At 44.8% G+C, this 23,103-nt stretch overlaps 1 protein-coding gene across 2 annotated transcripts in view; it reads left to right on the top strand.

The window, feature by feature from the left end:
- The window catches only part of ABCC4 (ATP binding cassette subfamily C member 4 (PEL blood group)), a 269,575-nt gene that overhangs the window by 172,292 nt on the left and 74,180 nt on the right, over nt 1-23,103 (top strand). For both annotated transcript variants that reach the window (XM_002713003.6, XM_051850536.3), the window contains one exon: nt 2,774-2,853. In XM_002713003.6, the coding sequence (XP_002713049.1) occupies nt 2,774-2,853 (80 nt within the window). The remainder of the gene's footprint in view (nt 1-2,773; nt 2,854-23,103) is intronic.

Below are 23,103 nucleotides of genomic sequence, written 5' to 3' on the forward strand. Positions count from 1 at the left end.
TGTCATTGAATGTGAGTCTAACTGGTGATTTGGCTGTCAGATTTTTGCTGTGATTCAACATATCTTGTACGGAACACAGTAGGTGGTATTACCAGCTTACCTGAGAAATGCAGACAGTACCCGGGGTAGTAATTTTAATCCTGGGCACGAGGCTTAGGTGAGACCGGCTGGCTCGCAATGCAGGCAGTGACGAAGGCAGGATCTTGTGTCTTAGGAGGGATAATTGAGTCACCAAGGAGTAGAAATTGCAGAGGTATGGAAAGGCTCTGCTCAAGTTCCTTCAAGTTATATGAAGAATTGTCAGGCTAGGAGAAACCAGTGTTCTCTCCCTGTGGCTATTAGCGCAGAATTAGCAACAGTAACAGTTGGATGTTCCAGGAAGCCAGGAATCGAATTAATGTGAGCAAGCCCTATTTATTAACAGAACAGTCTGAAAACAGATCGGGTTCTTCAGGAAGCTGACTCCGTTTCCCACTACATCCCTGGACACATTCCAGCAGGGACCAAGTGCCATTAGAAAGAAGAGGCAGGGCACAAGCATAGAGGGAATCCATCCTAAGGCTTTGATTGGAGACCACCAAGGAAATGACTCCAAGGCTGTGAACTTGAAATCACAGCTCTGATTACAAGAGTCTACTGCAAAGCCAGATGAAAATATTCTGCTAACACCGTTCAGCCTCTTAATTGGTTCTTAGAGCAGGGTCACTTAGAGCAGAAGTCACTGGACTTCTCAGCTCATGTTTCCACCACTTTTGACATCGAGTTTGGTTATTCAGCAGCTGCATTGGGAGAAGGCTTGCTTGTGGTTTCCTTGTGTTTTATGCTGTTTGCCAGCTGTGGGTTTCTGAGTCCTTAACACTCAAGCCTCTGGTAAAAGGTAGAGGGATGATTCTCACGTGCTAATCATCACTGTGTGGCCTTTTGATTTACGTATTGCCTTCAACACACTTTAACCTGAACCCTCCTTCAGTATTTCTCAATGTTATTTCCCTGTGTTAAAAAGTTATAAGGTTTTCTTTGAAGAAATAATATATTTTAATCACATCTCTTACGGTTTTCTTGAGTGTGTTTTCCTTATGTTGGTGCTGATCCTCTGAGAATGGAAATAAATAAATAACCATATAGGCCACAAAATCCACAATGGTATAGAGAGAAATTGCCCATTGGATTTTACTGTTCCAGAAGCCCGGCTCATGGAGTGGTAGCCTGACTCTTCCTCTCCATCCACAGTGGCCTGGGAGACCACTAGAAGCATCCGGGAAGCCTGTGCCAGGGGCAGACTCTCAAGCTCCCCCCGAGTTGCAGAACCAGAAGTCCAGGAGTGTGGCTGCCTCCCGGGGCTGCAGAACCTGCAGGCAGTGTACACTGTCTCACTCTTACAGGGGCCTGGCCTTTTACAGGAGGTGTTTCTAGTGACTAAGAAAAGTGGTCACTGCACCTGCTAACGGTGGAACCTTCTAGAACCCGTATGTCCTAAGCCTGAGACAGGACAGCTGAGGCCCAGCTTCCACACACTGCACTTCTCTGTGAGCCCAGGTGCCCTGTTGCCCTTGCAGTGCAAGGAGGCGCAATGGGTAGTGCAGGCCATGGGAGGAAGGCACCTCAGACCGACACTGGGCAGAGTGCCCAGGACCCTACACCCCATCCGTAGCCTAGCTTCCCAAGGCATCCGTTACAGCAGCAGCTCAGGGCCTAGACCAGGGGTGGGGAACCTCCAGCCCGGGGGCCATATTAATGCTCAAGAAATCATTTGGTCTGGTCCTGGTGCCGCAATCGCAGATGGGACTCAAAATCCAATAAATATACAGCGGGCTGATTTTTAAGTTGAGAATTTTGAATGGCCTGCGAATGATGTAAATATCACAATGGCCCTTGGCCAAAAAAGTGGTCCCCACCCCTGCCCTAGACAAACACATTTCTCAATGTTTGCCTTCATCAAAATAGGTTGTATGTTTGTATGTGTATGAAGCTTCAAATATATTTGAAATGAAATCATTCAAAAGAATGACAGTTATTAGTATACAGTTCTGACCTTGTGCTTCCGGAACCTTCAGGATGTTCCATTTTCTTGGATTCTGCTTGACAGGGGAAACAAAATTGAAGATAAGAAAGAATCTTTAATCATTAGATAATTTTCTTTTTCTTGCCTTCCTCTTGTTGTGTTGGGTGCTTAAGAATCAGACTGCAACACTTAGCTCAGTTCTGAAAATAATGGCTTGTACTCAGGTAATAAACTGACAGCTTTGAAATGGCAGGATTCTAACTTTGTCCTAAACAGAAGGTGCTATGAACCCATTCTGGGGGAAAAGAGAGAGAGGTTACAGTTACACAGTATTTAAAAAATCTATCACTTGCAAAATCATTTCTCACAATGAAAGCAAAATTGGTGTAACAACTAGTATTAATTTGTATGTTTTACCTTTGTCTACCCACTCAGCACTTGTATTAGTCTTAGATAGGACCTAAAAATGAGGGAATATTCTGAAACCCACCAGCTCTTCCTGATATTATCACAAGAGTTCCCTCTTGTGCTTTAAAAAATCAGGTCCACATTTTAATTCCTCTCCCACTACCATTTGGTCGGTATTTTTATTTCTCTTTAGGTATCATCCTATTTATTTTTCTTTACCACTGACATCGGCTTCTTTTGAATGAATGCGTAATATATTAAATACATATGCATTTAAAATGTTGTTTTGATTTGTTTGCAAGTTGTTTCTCTTAAAGGGCCTGCCTGGGGAAATGAGTAATTTCTCATATCCTGTTCTTGTAGGACGAATTCTAAATCGCTTCTCCAAAGACATCGGACACATGGATGACTTGCTGCCCCTGACGTTTTTAGATTTCATCCAGGTAACCTAACCATAATATCATGTCCTCAAATGGGAAACTGATGTACCTGTTTCTTCAAGGCCCAGTCGCAGGGGCTGGGGGTGGGGCTCTCGGCCTGGTGATCTGTAATGCTATCTGAATAAAAGGCCATGTTTGTAAGAGAAAGGTGTGGTTACAATGTGGAGGCTAAGTTGGCATGAGTAATACCTCGTGTGTAGGAGGGGCTACCCAGCCGTGTCAGGGTTGGTTCAAGGCGGCTACATAGCTACCTGCTGGGTGAGTGGCTCTCCATCTGCCTCCTGGGTATCTGGCGCAGATTTCGCTTTACTGTGAACACATTTCATAATATAGAAACAATCACCTCTCACGAAAGATAGCCTAGATTAACTAAATTATGCATTGTGTTACCACAAAGGGCAAATATTTACTGCACCGTTTTTTTGGGGGGATAAAACCAGGTGTGGTTACTTACAAAGAAAAGATTAGTAATAATAAGGTGAAAATAATACTTTGTTAACAGGACAATGGAGAGCAGTTATTGCACACACAAAGCCTCTAGAGGCAAGCATGTTTGAGCCAATAATTTGAGTACAGGATCAAAGTCATCTCAGAAAAAAATGTCTTTTTTGTTTTTCTAGGCAGCTTTCCTTTTCACACATTGATTGCTATGTCTTAAGATGTCTTTTTGTTTAAAAAAAAAAAAAAAAGGGCAACAGTCCCACGAAAGTGCCTTCTGTATAAAGCATTCATTTCGTCTGTGAACTTGAGGTTCTAAGGAATAATGTTGGGTCACCTCATCTCTCAGCTCTTCATTCTTGCTGCTCATGTGGTGTTATTTTTGCTATTGTTCAGTTCTGTCTACTGTTTGGCGATTCAGCCTGAGGGACTTTCTTCTTTTCCGCGTGTTTGTTCAGCAGTGAAAGGCCTCAGTCCAGAGTGGTGCCTGTTCTAAACTCAAGGCTGCTGGTGGTGCCTCCTGCACTTGCACCTTTTTCTCTTTCCCTAAGCGCCAGTTTGCAGTCACTCCCATCTTGAGCTGAGCTGCTTACCCAGAAGTAGCCCTGCCGCAGTTGGCATCAGCACTAGGGGTTTGATCCTGAAAGTCCCTCCCCACCACTCTGACCCCCCTCCCCCTTTTTTTTTTCATCACTGCTCAAATGCCAGTCATGTTAGAGCCTCCAGAATTCCTTTGGAGACACTCTCAGAAAAGGCGTCGAAATTGCTTAATTTGTAGAATGAGCTATGTCAGAAACGTCAGCAGTGGGCCTGACATGAGGACAGGAGTTCCTGCAGGTCGCACACAAAGGCAGTCCCGAGTGTCTGCCAAGAGCAGAGCTCGTGGGCAGCCGTGTCGGCGTTTGCCAGTGCCAGGTAAGCCGGGACTCACCTGAGACTCGCAGGTGCAGTATTTTTAATGCAAACAGGAAATTATGCCTTTTTTTTTTTTTGCCCTGATGCATCCTGCTGGGCCTATCTGTATCATTTCCCAGACACTGTCTTTCGTTGAAACAAGTTCACTTTTGTCACAGAATGCAGATGACTGTAAGTGCACATTTGCCTGAAGTGTGACTGACGTGGAGGTTTTGTGAGAGGTCCTGTGTCTTTGCAGCAAGCGCAGAGGCAGAGGTGGCCTCCGAGTGTTTCCAAACTCGCTGGCCCTCCGTGTGTTCAGCAGGGCGAGCCCTTCTCAGGGGGAGCCTGCGCGAGTTTTTGTGTCACACATGGAGGGACAGGGCTGGTGCTCCTTGATTTCATTGTAAACACGTGTTCAGCAGTGTGAGGACAGAAAATTCTAATGTTGTTATACTTCCATTTAGCCAGAGAGACAAGGGTCTTTATTTTATTATCTGCCCCCATCATCTTGGTAAACCTATCGTTGTTGAATGCTACTGGTCCCAATTAGCTGATTTCTTGAATGTTTTTGTCTCCAAGAAAGGGCTTTTATAGAAAGGATAACTCAGTTATCAATTATGATAAAGATCTATTGTCACTTGTTTTGTTTGCAGGTGTCTTTAATAAGGCTGCCCATAATCCCTTCAGGAAGAAATATTTTCTCCTTTTAAAAATAGTATTAGCTAAACAGAAAAGCTCTGATCCCCACCATTGTGTTGAGTCTTTGAGGGACGTCTCCCAACATTCATTGTGTAAATGGCTGTCAGGAGGAATCGAGGGAAACGTAACAAGCAGGGCCGTTGCGGGCTCATCTTACTTTGTGCGCCCAGCACTCTCAGAGGGCTTGCATGCATTGAGGGGGCTTTTGACCGAGGTGTCACATGTCGCCAGGATCATTTTGCAGTATTTGAGTCCATTGCTGTACTAGCCAGCAAAGGTTTTTATTAAAGCCTCATAAATGGGTTTAACCTGTGTTCCAATAAAGACCAACAAAAATCTAAGTGTAAATTGATTTTTTTTTTTTAAGTTGGATAGGACCCTGTAAGGCTGCAAACAGCCCAGTGGTGTTCTGAGACTCTTAATGGAATCATGTAAACTTAAAATAAACACTCTAATGGTAAGCACATAGAATGAAAACTAATTTTCCAAATCAAATACATTATATTCAATTCATTTTCCCCAATCAACCAAATGTTTAAAACCTGTTAGTTATAACAGCAATCTTCTGGAAATTAATTAGAAGCCTATTAGCTCTGCTAGCTGAGCCGAGTGAAGTGGGTTGCTCGCTACATTTCTAAATAGTTTCTGGCATTAAAGCAGACCAAGGTCAGAGTGACAGCTTGACTCTCCTCGGGCCTTGCTTCTCTTTGGTGGTGGTGGGTTGGGGTGTGGGCGAGCGGTGTTTTACTTTTCAAAGGAATTTCGTCAACTTTGACCCAGTGTTCTAATAAATTTTAAAACTGGAAGTAGCCATCAAGCAACACCTGCAGGTGGCGTGAGTATTATCTGCATGAGTAGCAGCCCTTCTGGACGGCCAGGGCCTCTGCAGCGAGAGTGACTTAGGAGGCCTCTTGTCCAGCTCCTCAGTGCTTCTAAAGGGTTTGGTTACCCCTTTCAAAGTGAGGCGGGAGGAATACCCTGTCCACCTTGGGTTTGGTTTGGTTTTAAATGTTTATTTATGTTTCACTTACTTAAAAGGCAGAGGGAGGGAGGGAGGGAGGGAGGAAGAAAGAAAAGAAAGATAGAATCTTTCATCTGTTGAATGACGCCCCAAATGCCCAGAATAGCCATGGCTGGACCAGGCTGAAGTCAGGCGCCCAGAGCTTCATCCAGGTCTCCTGTGTGGGTGGCAGCGCCCCAAGCCCAAGCATTTAAGCCATCACTGCCGCCTCCCAGGGTGCATTTGCAGGAAGCTGCATCAGAAGTTGGGGTGCTGGGACGCAGAGCAGCCCTCAGATATGGGATGTGGGCATCCCAAGCGGTGGCTTAACTTTTGCTGTGCCACAACACCTACCCTCTGCCCTTTGTTTGCAGTGTCTTTAGCAAAATGCGCTGCTGACATCATGATGCCCTGAATTTTAATGTCTCTCATCAGTTTCTGGAGGTGATAATCAGCAGTTCCTCCTGAGGCCACCTAAACCCAACAGCTGAGTTTGACCAAAGCAATGCGTTTTAGAAGTGCTAGGACTTCCTTGTCCTAGCCCCCTTGGTGTCTGGTTTCCCAGTGTCCAGGGTTACCATACAACATCTGGTGTTCTTGAGCCGCGAAGAGCTTGGCAGCAAGTGTATCGTGACAAATAAAGTGACACTCGGACTCCAACCTTAATGACTAGAGACTTAAGCTTCCACTTTGCAGGATATTCAGACGAATGCTACGTATACTAAAGATAGGCCTACGCTCATGTTTTTCTGGAAAATTAAAATGAAATAGCTGTAGAAGTAGATAATGGAATTACTTTTATCGGTGTGAATTTTTTGATCCAGAAGATGTGTGTTTGATGACTTTTTGTGCAAGATAATAATTTTGCTGCATTTTGTAAGTGAGCAGTTAGAACTGTGGCCCATCCAGTTAAAATGCAATCGTGTTTCCCTCTGAGTCCAGTGCTGAGAGCAGAACTCTGCATTTGGGGGCTTTGTGTCGAGTGGGTGTGGTCTGCAGAAGGAAGTCAGAAATCAGAGACCAGGGTGGGTGTTTGGCCTCGTCCCCCTATCCAAGGGCTGGGTGCAGACCCTGGGAGGCAGGGTGAGGGTTCACACATAATTGCATTTCTGCCACCCATCTGAGAGACCTGGATTGAGTTCCTGGCTCCCACCTTTATTTCTGGCCCAGCCCTGGCTGTTGTGTTCATTTGGCCAGTGAACCAGCAGAGAAGAGCACCCCCTCCCCTTTCTCTGTGCATCAAATACATAAAAGTGATAAAGAAATCAGGCACCATTTTTTATGATTCCACTACAAATGACTGGGATAAGGAAGCAGCTCGAGACATCAGCCGGTCAGACTGTCGATTTGTGCTTGTGGGAACACTGACAGCGTTCTGTTTTGACATGGCTCGCTCCTGGCCCCTGTGCTAAGGGGAAGTGGTGACTACGCTGATGTTGAAAGTGTATCTCGGTTACTACCATCCTGTGTTATGTGGCAGTGTGGGCGGGGCCATGTGTCTGGGACACTTCCACGTGGGCACTGGTGTAGAACAGTGGTGATGCCCAGAGTTGAGTTTTTGATTGATCTGGCTGTTTGGAAAGCTAGGGCTGGAATGGCGAGGCATTGTTTACTATGTGCATAGCTAAGATACAAATAAACCATTTGGAAATAAATTACAGAATAGAAAACAACAGTTTGCAGGTTACCTCAGGGCTGTTGTGGGCTTATCAGATGACTTAGCCAAGGGTTGGCGGTGCACATCTGGTTGATGATTGTTCAAACATGTTTTGTTTGTTTGCTCAGAAGTTGTAACCACTTTGAGTATGAACAGTTTTCCTTAAAACTAAGTCATCTATCCAGATGAAGAGGTTTGTCACAGGTTAAAAGTAAGTATCTTTATGAAAATGGGAATCAAAATACAAGTAGTATAAAGATCTTCATCTGAGCTTCAGACAGAAGAAATCAGTGTGCATGTGGGGGGAGGTTTGTGTAGGACTTTGGCCTTTGAAATCTAATGTATTGAGGTAAACCAGCAAACAAAAACTTAGAAGTAACAATTCACATTTTTTTAAACTTTTATTTAATGAATATAAATTTCCAAAGTACAGCTTATGGATTACAATGGCTCCCCCCCCCCCCAAATAACTTCCCTCCCACCCGCAACCCTCCCCTTTCCCGCTCCCTCTCCCCTTCCATTCAGATCAAGATTCATTTTCAATTATCTTTATATACAGAAGATCAGCTTAGTATTTTTAATATTTCAACAGGTTGCACCCACAAAGAAACACAAAGTGAAAAATACTGTTTGAGTACTAGTTATAGCATTAAAGCACAATGTACAGCACATTAAGGACAGAGATCCTACATGAGGAGTAAGTGCACAGTGACTCCTGTTGTTGACTTAACAAATTGACACTCTTGTTTATGGCATCAGTAATCACCCTAGGCTCTTGTCATGAGTTGCCAAGGCTATGGAAGCCTTTTGAGTTCACCAACTCTGATCATATTTAGACAAGGTTGTAGTCAGAGTGGAAGTTCTCTCCTCCCTTCAGAGAAAGGAGATCTTTCATTTAGGTCATTTTTTTTTTTTTCAGAGTGTCTTGGCTTTCCATGCCTGAAATACTCTATGGGCTTTTCAGCCGGATCTGCATGTCTTAAGGGCTGATTCTGAGGCCAGAGTGCTGTTTAGGACATCTGCCATTCTATGAGTCTGCTGTATATGCCGCTTCCCATGTTGGATCGTTCTCTCCCTTTTTTATTCTGTCGGTTAGTATTTGCAGACACTAGTCTTGTTTATGTGATCCCTTTGACTCTTAGTCCTATCATTCTGATCAATTGTGAACAGAAATTGATCACTTGGACTAGTGAGATGGCATTGGTACATGCCACCTTGATGGGTTTGAAACAATTCACATTTTTAAGTGTTTGAGGTCTTCTTAATATTGGCACAAATAGAAGCCTGAATCTAAGACAATGGTTGAATTAATAGACTCCATACTTGTGAGACATTAACAGCATTTTTAATTAAGTTTCAATTTTATCCATTGTTAGAATTAGTGTTTTTAGGCCGGTGCCGCGGCTCACTAGGCTAATCCTCCACCTTGCGGCGCCGGCACAGCGGGTTCTAGTCCCGGTCAGGGCGCCGGATTCTGTCCCGGTTGCCCCTCTTCCACGCCAGCTCTCTGCTATGGCCCGGGAGTACAGTGGAGGATGGCCCAAGTGCTTGGGCCCTGCACCCACATGGGAGACCAGGAGAAGCACCTGGCTCCTGGCTTCGGATCAGTGTGGTGTGCTGGCTGCAGCGTGCCAGCCATGGCGGCCATTGGAGGGTGAACCAACGGCAAAGGAAGACCTTTCTCTCTCTCTCACTGTCCACTCTGCCTGTCAAAAAAAAAAAAAAAAAAAAAAAGAATTAGTGTTTTTATGTAATGATGTAGATTTGTAATATCTGATGGACAAATATGTTGCTTGTGACTGGTTTTGCAACCAAATATATTATGAAAAATCTGCAAGTTTCTCCAAAGAGGAAAATATTATTTCTATTATAAATCTTTGAATCAGGAGAAGACTGTGTAATTCTTTTCAGTGTTTCTCATTCCATTTGTTATTTTTCTACCCATCTTTTTATTGAGGTCCTACTATGTGCTGGGTACTCAGAGCTAAAATATGTGGAGCCTGATCCTCACTCACCCAGGGGAGGGAGCCCCACACAGGTGAGGCCGAGACAAGGTGGGGCAGGGCTGCGGAGGACTCAGATGGAGGAGGTCGCCCTCCTTTTCCCTCTTCCTTTCCCACAACAGGATTTGATGTTTGGGGGTAGGAAATCCTAAGATCAGAGAGGCCTAAGACTGATAGGCCCTCCCCTCATGGCTGTTCCCAGCCCCTGCAGTGCATCCAAAGTTTAACCCCTTGTGAGTCTGAATGCTAACTTCACTGACTTTTGAGTACCACCAAGGAAGTCCTGGAAGACAAAGTGGAGCTGTTGGAGCCTGGGCTGGGAGGTGCACCCTGCTCTCCTGAGGGGTGTTTGTGGGAAAATGAAAGGGACGGGTGCTGAGGGCAGCTGGGCTGGGCGTATGCCAGAAGTGATGCCGAAGCCTCCACTTGTTTCCAGCCCCGTCCGTCTCCCCTGCTGGAGTCAGCAGGCAAGGGGAAGCGAGTTGTTGCCTGACTGGTCCATTCACTCATTCACTCATTCATGGATGGCCTAAGTCCCAAGTGTGATTCTGTGCTTTCCTGGCATATTTGAAAGACCTTGAAAACTACTTGAGCGTTTTGAAAAGTTGTGTTCCTTCTGAAGTGACTGTTCAGTAAACTTCGTGTCCGCTGATTCCTTCTCATGCCCTCAAGTGAACACTCACATGATGCATTTCACACTCATTCACTCATTCATGGATGGCCTAAGTCCCAAGTGTGATTCTGTGCATTCCTGGCATATTTGAAAGACCTTGAAAACTACTTGAGCGTTTTGAAAAGTTGTGTTCCTTCTGAAGTGACTGTTCAGTAAACTTCGTGTCCGCTGATTCCTTCTCATGCCCTCAAGTGAACACTCACATGATGCATTTCACACTCTGGAATCCCGAGGGAAAGCTGCACCTGTCTGCTCACAAGGACCACAGTGAGCAGATTCATCAGCACACAGTCCTGGAATCAGCAGAAGCCTCCGTCCTGGCATTGCAGTTGGTGTCTCTGCTGCTCTCAGTTCTTATGTAGATTTTCCCACCTGAACTGAGTACTTGAACTTGTCACGGAAGGGTGGGTGGGGAGATTACATCTCCTGACACCAGCATGGGGACATGGACCCTTGTCTTACCATTCAGCACTACCTGGGAATCTGTATCTAAGTGCATTTGTTTTGCTTCACTTGCCGTGACTTGTGTTACAAAGAACAAGCAGAGAGTGAAACCCAGATTTCCTAGCCCTAGAAAGAAACTACACACCGGTTAGGTTGTTGTTGCTTCCCTGAGTGTATATGCCAGGGAACTGCAAAAAGTTCATGGAAAATGGAAATAAAAGTGTCTTTATTTTGGTGCAAAATAATTTTTGTAACCCATGGAAAAACATGTATTATGAAAAAACTATGACTAGATTCCATATTTTTTGCACCAAAATAAACTTTTATTTTTTTTTTTTGAAGTAGCTTTGTGTGTGTGTGTGTCTGTACCTGTTGTGTTTGTGTGTGTGTGACCATGTGTTTGAGTAGGTTTCTCTGTGGGTACCTGTATGTGTGTTTGGGTGTGCATATATGTCTGTAGGTCTGGTGCTGTCTGTATGTGTGTATATATGTTACTGTTGTGAATATGTGTATCTGTGTTTGTGTGTGTGGATGTCTGGTGCTATGTCTGTATGTGTCTATCTGTGTTTCTGTGTGTGTATCTGTGTTTCTGTGTGTGGATGTGTGGTGCTATGTCTGTATATGTGTATATGTGTTTCTGTGTAGGTGTCTGAGTGTGTGTGTCTGCTTGCACACCTCTTACCCATCCTCAAATGTACCCTCTTAATTCTTCATTCTTGCACAGTCAGCAGAGGTCTCTCTTGCTGGGTAGTGAGGCTTTTCCCTAGCCCTCCACTCTGCAAGAGAGCACTCTGTGTCCCAGCAGGAAGAAGGGGTCCTTTCCCACAGGCCCTGAACCATGCCGAGCGCCCTTGCTGCGTCTCACTAAGCCTCACTCGGAGTGATCATCATTCAGTGCTTAGGGAGTGCCCCAGTATATGCCAGGCATGTGCTAGAATGAGAGCATGGAGCAGTGACCTGGGCATCACTCCTTGTGCAGGAGACAGAGAGAAAACAGGCGCACCAACAAGATAAATAAGCCGCGTCCTGTGCGGCGCCAGTGCACACAGGAAAGGCGAGTGTGCAGGTGGAGACTGCTTGGATCATGGTGGACCAAGAGGAGACGACACTGAGCTTGAGAAAGAAGGAGGAAACAACAGCTTGCAAATGAGATCTGGGACAGCAGCGGCGGGGCTCGGGCGGGCGTAGGTGGCCGACGTCAGGATGACAGATGCCAGGACTCCAGGTGGGCGTGGAGTGGTGTGTCCCCAGGGACAGGGGCAGTCTGTGTGTACAGTGAAGCTGGGAGGAGCAGGCAGGACCAGACCCCAGGGGCCTCCAGAGCCAGGGTAAGGGAAACAGAGGGACGCCCCTGGGGAATTTCACCCAGAGAAGGACCATCACACGCACATTTTAGATGGACAGGAAATGTCATATGTAGTTGGCAATTGTCATGTTGTGCTGTTTTTGCTTAATTTTTAATGTCTTCCATCACCAATGGCATGTGCGTGCTCCCAGACGAAAGGTTTTGGGCCTTTATTCTGCAGAATCCCTCTGCCCATAACATAGCTTTGCAAACTGAGGCAGGTTAGTATTTGACCTTTTTTTTTTTGACAGGCAGAGTTAGACAGTGAGAGAGAGAGAGACAGAGAGAAAGGTCTTCCTTCCGTTGGTTCACCCCCCCAAATGGCCGCTACGTCTGGCGCACTGCACCAATCTGAAGCCAGGAGCCAGGTACTTCCTCCTGGTCTCTCATGCGAGTGCAGGGCCCAAGCACTTGGGCCATCCTCCACTGCACTCCCGGGCCACAGCAGAGAGCTGGACTGGAAGAGGAGCAACCGGGACAGAATCTGGTGCCCCTGACTGGAACTAGAACCCAGGGTACCAGCCACTGCAGGCAGAGGATTAGCCTAGTGAGTCGCAGCGCCAGCCAGTATTTGACTTCTTAGTCATCAAGGCCCATTGAAACTGCATTGTCAATCACAGACTGGGTGAAATGGTTTTCTGCAGTCAGAAGCGTGTAGTATCCTTCCAACTACACTGCCTGGCTGGGGCAAATGGAGGAACTAAGGGTAATGGAGGATTTTTTCATGAAGCTGAGTTTACTCAGTTTTTCTGTTTGGGTGTCTTTTCAAGATTTATTTTACCGGGGCAAACATTGTGACATAATGGGTAAAGCTGCCACCTCTGACACTGGCATCCCATTTAGGTGCTGGTTTGTGTCCCTCTCGCTCCACTTTTGTCCTGCTCCCTCCTAGTACTCCTGGGAAAGCAGCAGAGGATGGCCCAAGTGCCTGGGCCCCTGCTACACACATGGGAGACCTGGATGAAGCTCCTGGCTCCTGACTTTGGCCTGACCCAGCCCTGGCCATTGCAGCCTGTTGGGGAGTGAACCAATGGATGGAAGATATCTCTCTTTCTGTCTTTCCCTCTTTTTTTTTTTTTTTTTATTTTAAGATTTATTTATTTATTTGAAAGTCAGAATTACACAGAGAAAGGAGAGGCACTTCAGGGTTCCTGAAGTCAGCACAGAAGGTGGAAGTCTTACAGGCGATCACAGCTAATGTTTACTTCCTGGGTCCTGTGTGCCCAGGCCCATTTAAATCCTTCGTTTGTGCAGCCTCGTTTCACCTTCCAGGCAGCCCAGTGAGCTGCATGCAGCTACTGTTCTGGTTTCCCAGATGAAAGGAGTCTCAGAAGAGTTACTTGGTTTGTCGGGGCTCACACAGCCAGTCATGTAGCTGGAGACGTGACTTCCACGTTTTTGAGTAAATACTCATCCTGGGGGAGAAGCAGACTGCCCCTTCTTATGTTTACTTCACCAAAATCTTCTCATGGAGGGAGGCCCCTAGCAGAATCTCTGATGATAAGAACTTAGCACTAAAATTTAAGTTTACATTTTCACCTGATGCTTGCCCATTCCCTCTAGCTGAGGTCATGTAAGTGAAATGCTCACATAATGTGACTCTTGTGATATTTTAGATACAAACCTTTTTTGAAAATTGTGGTTTCTGGCCTTTTATTTTTGCACGTATTCAGAATTAATGGTAGTCCTACTTTTCTTCCTTCAAAATACTTTTGTACGTTTTTGATGGTTTGTGAAACCCCCACGTCTGGGAATTACTGTTTGCAAGAACCTTCTTCCCTGGCTTTAGAATAAGAAGGATCTCAAGCCCAGACAGCAGAGAAACAGTGACTGTGTGGTCAGTCTGAGGGTCAGGACGCTTTGGATATGTGAGTGCAGAGCACTGTCTGTCTCGGTAGGTGGGTAGGTGGGTAGGTGGGTAGGTAGGTAGGTAGGTGCTCTTTCACTTGGGTGCTGACATATATCTAGCTCTTCAGTGACATTGTGTACACTGGTAGAAGAATTGGCTGTGACAGAAGCCAACACACATTTCTCTAGATCCTGGCTATAAAACAACAGGTGTTTCTACATTGTACTATTAACCAGAAATGCATATTTATAGAAAACTGTATAAGTATACTGAAGTTAAAAGTTCAGTTTAAGTACTATAAAAATGTGTGAGCTCTCTAGAATAAATCTTTTATGAAAAACCTCTCTGTAGTTTAATTAAACTCAGTATCCAAATGCTGTTTTAAATTTGGTTATTCTCCAAAACTCCTTAAATTTTTTAATACTCTTAGATCAATAAAGGATCTAAACCTTCACTAACCACCAAGGGTTGTGTTTTTTTTTTTTTTTTTTTTCAATTGGAAGGCAGAGCCACAGAGAGAGAAGGAGAGATTTTCCATCCACTGGTTCACTCCTCAAATGGCCACAATAGCTGTGGCTATGCCATGCTTAAGCCAGATTCCTGGAGCTTCTTCTGAGTCTCCCATGGGCCACCAACATTTTTTCGTAATGATACCTACCTGTGAAGATGGGTGTTCTGATAAATTTGATTTCAGATAACACAGCTTTTTGGTGCTTTATTTTATATGTGTGTATACACACACACACACACCCTCAAGGAGTAATTAAATATGTGGAGCAGGCATTGTGGATTAAGATACTGCTTGCAATGCTGGCATCCCATATCAGAGTGTCTGTTCCAGACCCAGCTACTCCACATCTTAACCTGTTGTGCCACCGTGCCTGCCCTGGTGGCTGCTCTTCTTATCCAGCTTCCTGCTGGATAAGCAATGGATGATGGCATGTGGGCCTCTGCCACCTCCATGGGATAGTTAGGCCTTGCCCAGCCCCTGATAATGCTCCTCTTTAGGGAATGGTGGAAGTTACCTCTTTCTTTGTCATTCTGCCTTTTAAATACATACATGCATGTACACAAATGGACATACATACATAAATTGTCTTAGGCCTGGCCCCATCCTGAATGTTGCAACTACTTAGGGGAAAACTAGCAGATGGAAGTTACCTCTCTCTCTGTCATTCTGCCTTTTAAGTAAATAAACACATTTTTAAAATTGTCAATATGTGATGGCAGCTTGATGTACATCATATCCAGCTATGAATTGAGGACAATAAATGTGGGGCCCTGGGGGAATCAGAGCCCACAAGTTAGCCAGGCTTGAACACTTGTCTAAAGAGTTTACAGTTAAACCTATAGACAGGGCCCTTGCAAGGTCTTTGAGCAGGTGCTTAGCCATTCACCTTGTGATTTTAAGAGAAAACAAGGATGTGTGACGTGTATGTGTGCCTCTCCCTTTGAAGATGTTTGCATTCTGCATTGGTGGATGTTACTGAATTCCTGCAAGACCAGCAATCTACCTGGCTTGCCTTGCACACGTCGTGGCTGTCCTCTGTGCCCATGGCTGCTTTCGGAGTGAAAGGCTCCTGTTTTCAGATATCTGTCTGCTGTTGGTGGATACCTATAAAATGTCTGAGGCATAAGAAGCCCTGTGTCCACCCTTGATGCTCTAGGCAGCGTGCACAGTAGGCAGCATCTCAGAGTTGGACAGCAGGCAGCCTGCTCTCCTGCTGCGCCTCCCTGAGACTGGCCATGGTGTGGATTGTCCCTATACTCGGTGCAGTGCAGTGTCTAAGTGCTGGGCCCCTAGCTGTATTCACCATGTATCTGCCCAGGGGAAGCAGGACGGTATTGCATGACTGGATTCATTTTATGAGGCTTTCTGTTTTCAGAAGACTTATAAATGGAGTTAGTGAGACCAATGACAGCACCGATAGAGCTTTATACACGTTTGAGTGAGGTTGAAAGCTAAGATAATAACTCTAGACTTGCCCTTAAACTTCCAGGAATAAATAGAAGCCTTTACTTCTAATTGTCTTCCTAAATACTCCAGAGAGAACAGTGACATCAGGGGTGGGTGTTTGGCCTGGTAGTTAAGATGCCACTTGGAAAGCCTACATCCCATATTGGTGGGCCAGGGTTGGAGTCCCAACTCCGTTCTTTTTTATTATTATTATTAATTTGTATGTATCTCATAAATACAACATTTTGTACATAGTAATTCTTCATCTCCAGCTTCCTGCTGGTATATACCCTGGGAGGCAGTAGGTGATGACTCAAGTAGTTGGAATTCTGCCATCCATGTGGGAGATCCAAATTCAGAGCCTGGCCCGGCCCTGGCTGTTGTGGGCATTTGGGGAGTGAACCAGCAGGTGGAAGATGGCTCTCTCTCTCTCTCCATCCCTTTGCCTTTCAAGTAAGTGTTAAAAAAGGGAATTTGCCTGTTTCTCTTTAATCTTTAAACAGTCAGTAACTGCTCTTGTTGTTTAAGCCACGCAGGCATTTCCCGCTGCTCGGGGATTCCTGGTGCTTGCCTGCAGGCGCCTGCCTCCAGTGGGCCCACTCTCTGCTTGATCCATGGCCGTGTTGCAGTTCTTCCTGAACTTGTTCCTGCTCTTTATCCTTGTTGTTGTAAGTTCATAATGACAATGCTTATCGCCTAGGCTGGTAAAGTATAGGAATGCCAAATGGAAGAGTTGTTTGACAACTCGAAGGCTTTGGAAAGACTTAATGGAAAAAGGCTTTACTTTACTCTTGGAAGGACTTCACTGGAAAGCAATTACTAGCAAATTAGATGTGGATGACAACAGTAAATGGAAGCGGGGCAGGGTTGAAGGAAAGCAGGAGTCTGCACGCACAGCGTCACAGGTGTTTGAAAACCATCCTTGCAGAGCCAGTATTGTGGCATAGTAGGTTAAACCGCGGTTTGGGGATACCCACATCCCTTATCAGTGCAGGTTCAAATCTCGGCTGCTTTGCTTCTGATCCAGCTTGCTGCTAATGCTCAGGGGAATGCAGCAGATGTTGGCCCAAGTGCTTGCATCCCTGCCACCCATGTAGGAATCCTGGATGGAGTTCCTGGCTCCTGGCTGATGTAGGCAGGCGTTTGGGGACTGGACCAACAAATGGAATCTCTCGATAGCTATCTATCTCTCATTCAGTCTGCCTTTTGAATACATAAATAGAACTTTTAAAAGAAAGACAATGATAGATGATCAGTTTTCAGGTATTATTTATGTAAGAAAGGCCCTGTGAAACTCTGACCTTGACATGTTCTAAATCAAAGCAAAACGTAAGTTTTCTGTATTCCTTATTTCTTAGCTGACTCACTGTGAGTTCGGATCACAGCTACTAGAAGGCCTTCTTCATGAACCCTGCCTGGGGACAGTGGCGTGGCTTCTAAGGGATTCCTGGACCACATATTGGGGTGGAGGTGGCACAGGGCAGGAAACCCAGGAGCAGAGGATGCCTGTGGGAATAGCACAGTGTAAAGCAGTAGCATCGTGAGTCTGAGATAAGCCATTGTGTACATCAAGATGGGGGCGGGGCACAGCACTGTGGCATAGTGGATGAAGCTACCGCCTGCAGTGCTGGCATCCCATAGGAGCACCGGTTCGAGTCCTGGCTGCTCCACTTCCTATGTATCTCTCTGCTTGGGCCCCTGCACCTGTGTGGGATACCTGGAAAAAGCTCCTGGCTCCCAGCTTTGGATCAGCCCAGCTCTGGCTGTTGCGGCCATCTGGGGAGTGAACCAGCAGATGGAAGCCTTCTCTCTCTCTCTCTCTGCCTCTGCCTCTCTCTAACTCTGCCTTTCAAATAATAAAATAAATCTTTAAAAAACAAAGATGGGTGAGCACAGAGGCAGGGGCTACCTCCTAGGGATCCTTGCACCCCAAGCACAAGAATGTAGAGTTAGGTTTTTGGGGAGAAGAATACAGAGAGGAGGAGACCACCAGGATGGAGGAGGTGCACCAACATAGGGAGGACAGGAAGAGGCACTGATTTGATTCTGTGAGATGAGTTTCTGTTTGGGACATCCTGGTAGGAAGACCAAGTGTGGTTATGCAAACCCTTGATTTTGAATAGCGGGTAGGCAGCTGAAGAGCCTGTCCCCTCAGGCTTAGGTCATCCATGTGTATAGAAGACCATGTCCCACAGAGGGCCAGTCACATGGGTGTACAGTGTCCAGCTGTTTCCTGGACCCACTGTGGAAGCAGCCAGATAGGGGGCCCAGCCAGTCGCACTGGCGGAATTGGAACTGTTCTTGATTCCAAAGGAAGACAGAAGCAGCATAAAACCTGTGTGCAGTCCATTTAGTGTGATTCTGAAGACATGAGAGTTCTGAACACTGCTTTGCTGATGCTCTCGGTTCTCTGAGCAGAGCTGTATGTTTTCATAGCATGAGATTTGCATGACAGGATGATATGTGACTGAATATCACTTATGACGTAAATCTTGCTGAAGTGTGTGAGGGTATGGTATCATGGAGTGGGAGAGACCTGGGATCTCTCTTTCTCAATTCCAATCCCACCTCTGCCCCTCACTCTTTCTGTCTTCGCAAGGCACACACTGCATCTGTAAGCGGAGCCAGTGCCTACGTCGTCAGGATTGTTAGGAGGATAAATTTTGTCCTGGTAACATTTTTAGTGTAACATCTGAGCACATGGACAGCACTAGATAGAGGGTGCATCTTTCAGAGTGAAATATTCTGATCTTGCATTGTGCTGCAGTAGCGTGGCTGTCAGAATTACCAGGCTCTTATACATTACCACATGGGTTTGAATCCCAGGTTCTAGGTTTGTTTGTCCCTGAAGATTATAATAGCTGTTTTCCCATGGAGGATCACTGTAATGAGATCAATAGTTTTCAGAACCTACCATTGAGTGCTGAATATTTCTGTACTATTTTTGAAACTTTCTTGGTCCTTGATAATGTTGAGTAAGGAATCTCAATAATCTGGGATTTTTGTAATAAAAAAACATTGCTTCCAAGAAATCTGTATCCTAGCACAGCAAAGGAAAATGAAAGTGAGACACAGGGTGGGATTGAGGCATTCAGTTGTTTTTTTTTTTTTTTTTTTTTTAAACAATTTGGGGCAGCTCTGTGTAAGCAAACTTGCACATAGCTGCCTTCCGCAAGATGCTGTAATTTATTGAGGAAAAGTGAATTGCAGAACCTTTCTTCCCCACGTACTCCTCATCCCTCCAAAAACCAACAGCTTGACTGAGCTTAAATAACTGACTTTTCATATCCTTTCATGGAACACAAAGAGCTAATCCCGAGGCTGCTTGAGCCACCAATGCAGCCAGTAGTGGAGACCACCACCGATTGTGTCACTGCCCCCCTCCCTGGCGTGCCAAACACATTGACTGCAGCTTTATGAAGTGAAAATGCCCAAGAAAAAGCAAATGTGAAGGAGGTGTCCTCAGTCATTTCTAACCCGGGAGGGCGAGGGGAGGAGTGAGAAAAAGCTGCTGCATCTGAGTATTAAGAACAAAGCCAGCCTAAGACTCGGGATAATAGGTTGGGTCACTCGCTTTTATCCAAGCAAAAGAGTGGAACTGCCTCGGCTTGTCTCGGTGCCACTGACCCTTGCATTGCATTGTGCAGAGACGTCAGGGAAAGTGTGTAGAAAGCACACTGCACAATGGCTTCGTCATTTTGAGATTTCTACGGTTTGTTCACCCCTTCCCCCCACTCCCACCCTCAAATCCCCATTGGACAAAAGAGATTGTTAGGTAGCTTGCCTTGCCCTCCTTGCAAAGATCTCTGTTTTACCAACTCTTTAAAAGTAAGCTCATCCGTTTTAACTGAATCACGGGGTTTTCATGCTTTCAAAATCAACAAAAGAGTTTTAGGCAGTGCATTTGCAAGGATGGGCTAGTCTGTGAAAATGCCGAGAGATAGTGAGTCTTGCCAGGTGCTCCGTTAAAGTGGGTTTCCTTGTTCACAGACAGGGGCGTTGATGGATGTGGGTTACTGGAAATATTTACCAACACTTGACCCTTGGGTTTCTGAGATGAGGTGATATGAGTCACACAGGCCTGCTCCCTCTATTCCTTTACCTTTCTGTTTTTAAATGAAAGATGAGATGGTTGGATATTTTTTTTTTCCACCACACTTTAGTTACCACACTTACAAAGCAGCACCGTCAATATCAGCCTGGTGACAGTTAATCACCAGGGACCCTCCCAGGCTTCCAGGCTGGCAACCAGTGTTTCAATTTGTCCCAGCATGTGCGTTTCAATGATAATGTTTGTAGTTTAACAAGAAGCTAATTAAGACCTAAAAGGGGGGAAAACAAGGATCTCGTTTTTATCAAGCCCGGTGGTACTCTGCAGAGCGCAGAACTTTTCTTTCTGGCAATGTTGGATGATGTCCATTGCAGAACAATAGTGGCCATTCTCAGTGCTTCTTCTCCTTGCTGTCTTGCATCCTTAGCAATGGTAAAATGGACAGTTATTAGAAGCAAGTGGGAAAAGTCTGTTTCCTTATTTGGAGGACCTTAAGTGTCCTCAAATGCTATTTTTGATTGCATCCATTTTTGTCCGTGTACCTGATGAATTTTTATTTTTGCTAAGATGCACAAGAAGGGATCGCACTGGAGTAATTTCTCCTGTTTTATTAAAATCTTGCACCTGTTCTTTTATACCTGGAGGTAGCCTTTCAATCTGATAGGGAACATGGGTCCTTGTACTCTGTACTGTTCTGTGTTTGTCTCCTGCTTGTTGCGTGTGGAGGCTCGCTTGTTTCTTGCAGCCCTTCCCTTGGACTTAGTGATTTAGTGTTCTGTGAAGGGCACCTGCATTCAACCATGAAGCAGGTGGTACAAGTGTGAGCCACACAGCAGAGGGCCAGCACCCTAGGGGGCTATGTTGGATGGAGCTTGGGAGCCATGTTTGTTCTGAGGCACACAGAGTGGTTCCCATGAGCCCTAGCACGTGCCTGTCTTCCCTACGCTCAGTTCGCTCAAGGAGGTAGCCTCTCCTCCCAGGACTGCATGCTCACACATTACCCAGCACCTGCCTGAATGTCGCCAAAGGAGCAACAAATTATTCTTCTGTCAGTGTTTTTACTCTATCAATAGTTTTTATTAATATCTATTTTACATACAATGAAATAAGCTTTCAAAAAATTTTTTGGCAAATTTTGATAACTGCATATTTCTGAAACTGCCACCTAAAACAGGAAGTAGAGCATTTTTATCAACTCAGAACGTCCCCCTTAACCCTTATAGTCAGTTTCCACAGCCCTGCACTTCTCCCAGATTTGTCACGATAGGCTGGCTTTCCTATTCTTGTATTTCATATTAATGGCATTAGTACAGTACAGATTTTTCAGTGGCTAGATTCTTTTGCTCAACATAACATAAGGCTTTTGAGTTTCATGCAAGTTCCAGTGATCATTTCATTTTTCCGAGCAATAGTCCTTTGTATGTAGATAACAAAACTTCTGTGTTCTCTGGTTGATGGCATTTGTTGCCAGTTTTTAGCAATGAACCTTCCTGTACAAGTGGTTAAGTATACATATGCTTTCATTCTCTTGGATAAAATACTTAGCAGAAGGCTATCATTTGGCCCAGCAGTTAAGAGACTGCTTGAAACACCTGCGTCCTGTGTCAGGGTGCCTGGGTTCAACTCCCAGCACTTCTTCCATTTCCAGCTTCCTACAGATGTGCACCTAGGGAGCCAGTGGTGATGGCTAAAGTACTTTTTGAAGGTTTTCATTTAATGAATACAAATTTTCATATATAGTGCTTTCAAGGATATAGTGTTTCTTCCCCCCCATACCCGCATTCCCATCCCGCCTTTCATTCCCTCTCCCGTTCCATTTTCCATCAAGATTCATTTTTAATTGACTTTATATATAGAAGACCAACTCTAAAACTAAGGAGAGATTTCAACTATTTGTACCCACACAGACACACAAAATATAAAGTATAATTTGAAGACAAGTTTTACCATTAATTCTCATAGTACAATTCATTAATGACAGAGGTCCAGCATGGGGAACAAGTGCACAGTGACTCCTGTTGTTGATTTAACAAATGAGACTTATTTATGACATCAGTAATATCCCTAGACTCTTGACATGAGCTGCCAAGGCTATGGAAGTCTTTTGAGTTCACAAACTCTGTCGGTTTTTAGACAGGGCCATATGCAAAGTGGAAGTTCTGTCCTCCCTTCAGAGAAAGGTACCTCCTTCTTTCATGGCCCCTTCTTCCCACTAGGGTCTCACTCACAGAGATCCCTCATGCAGAACCATTTTTGCCACTATGTCTTGGCTTTCCATGCCTGAAATGCTCTCATGGTATTTTCAGTCAGGCCTTAGAGGCTGATTCTGAGGTCAGAGTGCTGTTTAGGGTGTTTGTCATTCTATGAGTCGGCAATGTGGATTTCTTCCCATGTTAGAACTTTCTCTCCTTTGTAATTTTATCTATTGCTATTACCAGGCACTTGTTCTTATTTACGTGATCCCTTTGACTGATTGTCCTATGTATATGATCAATTCTATACTTAATATGATCACTTTATCACGAGTATTTGGGTCTTAAGTATGCATAGGGAGACCCAGATTGAGTTCCTGGCTTCTGCCTTCAACCTGGTCCAGTCCCTGCTATTGTGGGCATTTGGGGAATGAACCAGTGGGTGGCAGGTCTCTATCTGTCTCGTTGCCTTTCAGATGAATAAATAAAAATTTTAAAACATAACTAGGGGTGGAATTATTGGGTCATAACATAGGTATATATTTACTTTAAAAATTACCACAAAATGTTTCCAAATGGTTTTACAATTTTACACACCCACCAGCAAAATATGGGAATTCCAGTTGCTTCATATCCTCATCAACATTTACTATTATCAGTTTTCTTTATCTGAACCTTCTTAGTGGGTGTATCTGATCTCATTGTGGTTTTAATTTGCATTTCCTTGATGATTAATGATATTGAGCTCTTTTCATGCATGCTTACTCACCATTCAGTTATCTTGTTTTGTGAAATATTAGTTCAGATCTCTTGCCAATGTTTTAAAATCCTTTCATTGTTGATTTATATGCATGTATTTATGTGTTTAATACAAGTCTTTTGTGTTATTTTCTTCCAGTTTGTGGCTTGCCTTGTAACATTCTTTTTTTCGAGTTTTGGGGTGTGGGTTTTACATTTGAATAAGTCCAATGTTTATTCTGTTTCGCCTTTGGTTAGTTCATGATTTTTTTTGGCCTAGTAAATCTATGCATACCCAAAGGGGTGTGAA

The sequence above is a fragment of the Oryctolagus cuniculus genome, chromosome 9, assembly GCF_051225735.1.
Source record: "Oryctolagus cuniculus isolate XC-2025 breed Fujian yellow rabbit chromosome 9, ASM5122573v1, whole genome shotgun sequence".
Taxonomy (NCBI): Eukaryota; Metazoa; Chordata; class Mammalia; order Lagomorpha; family Leporidae; genus Oryctolagus; species Oryctolagus cuniculus.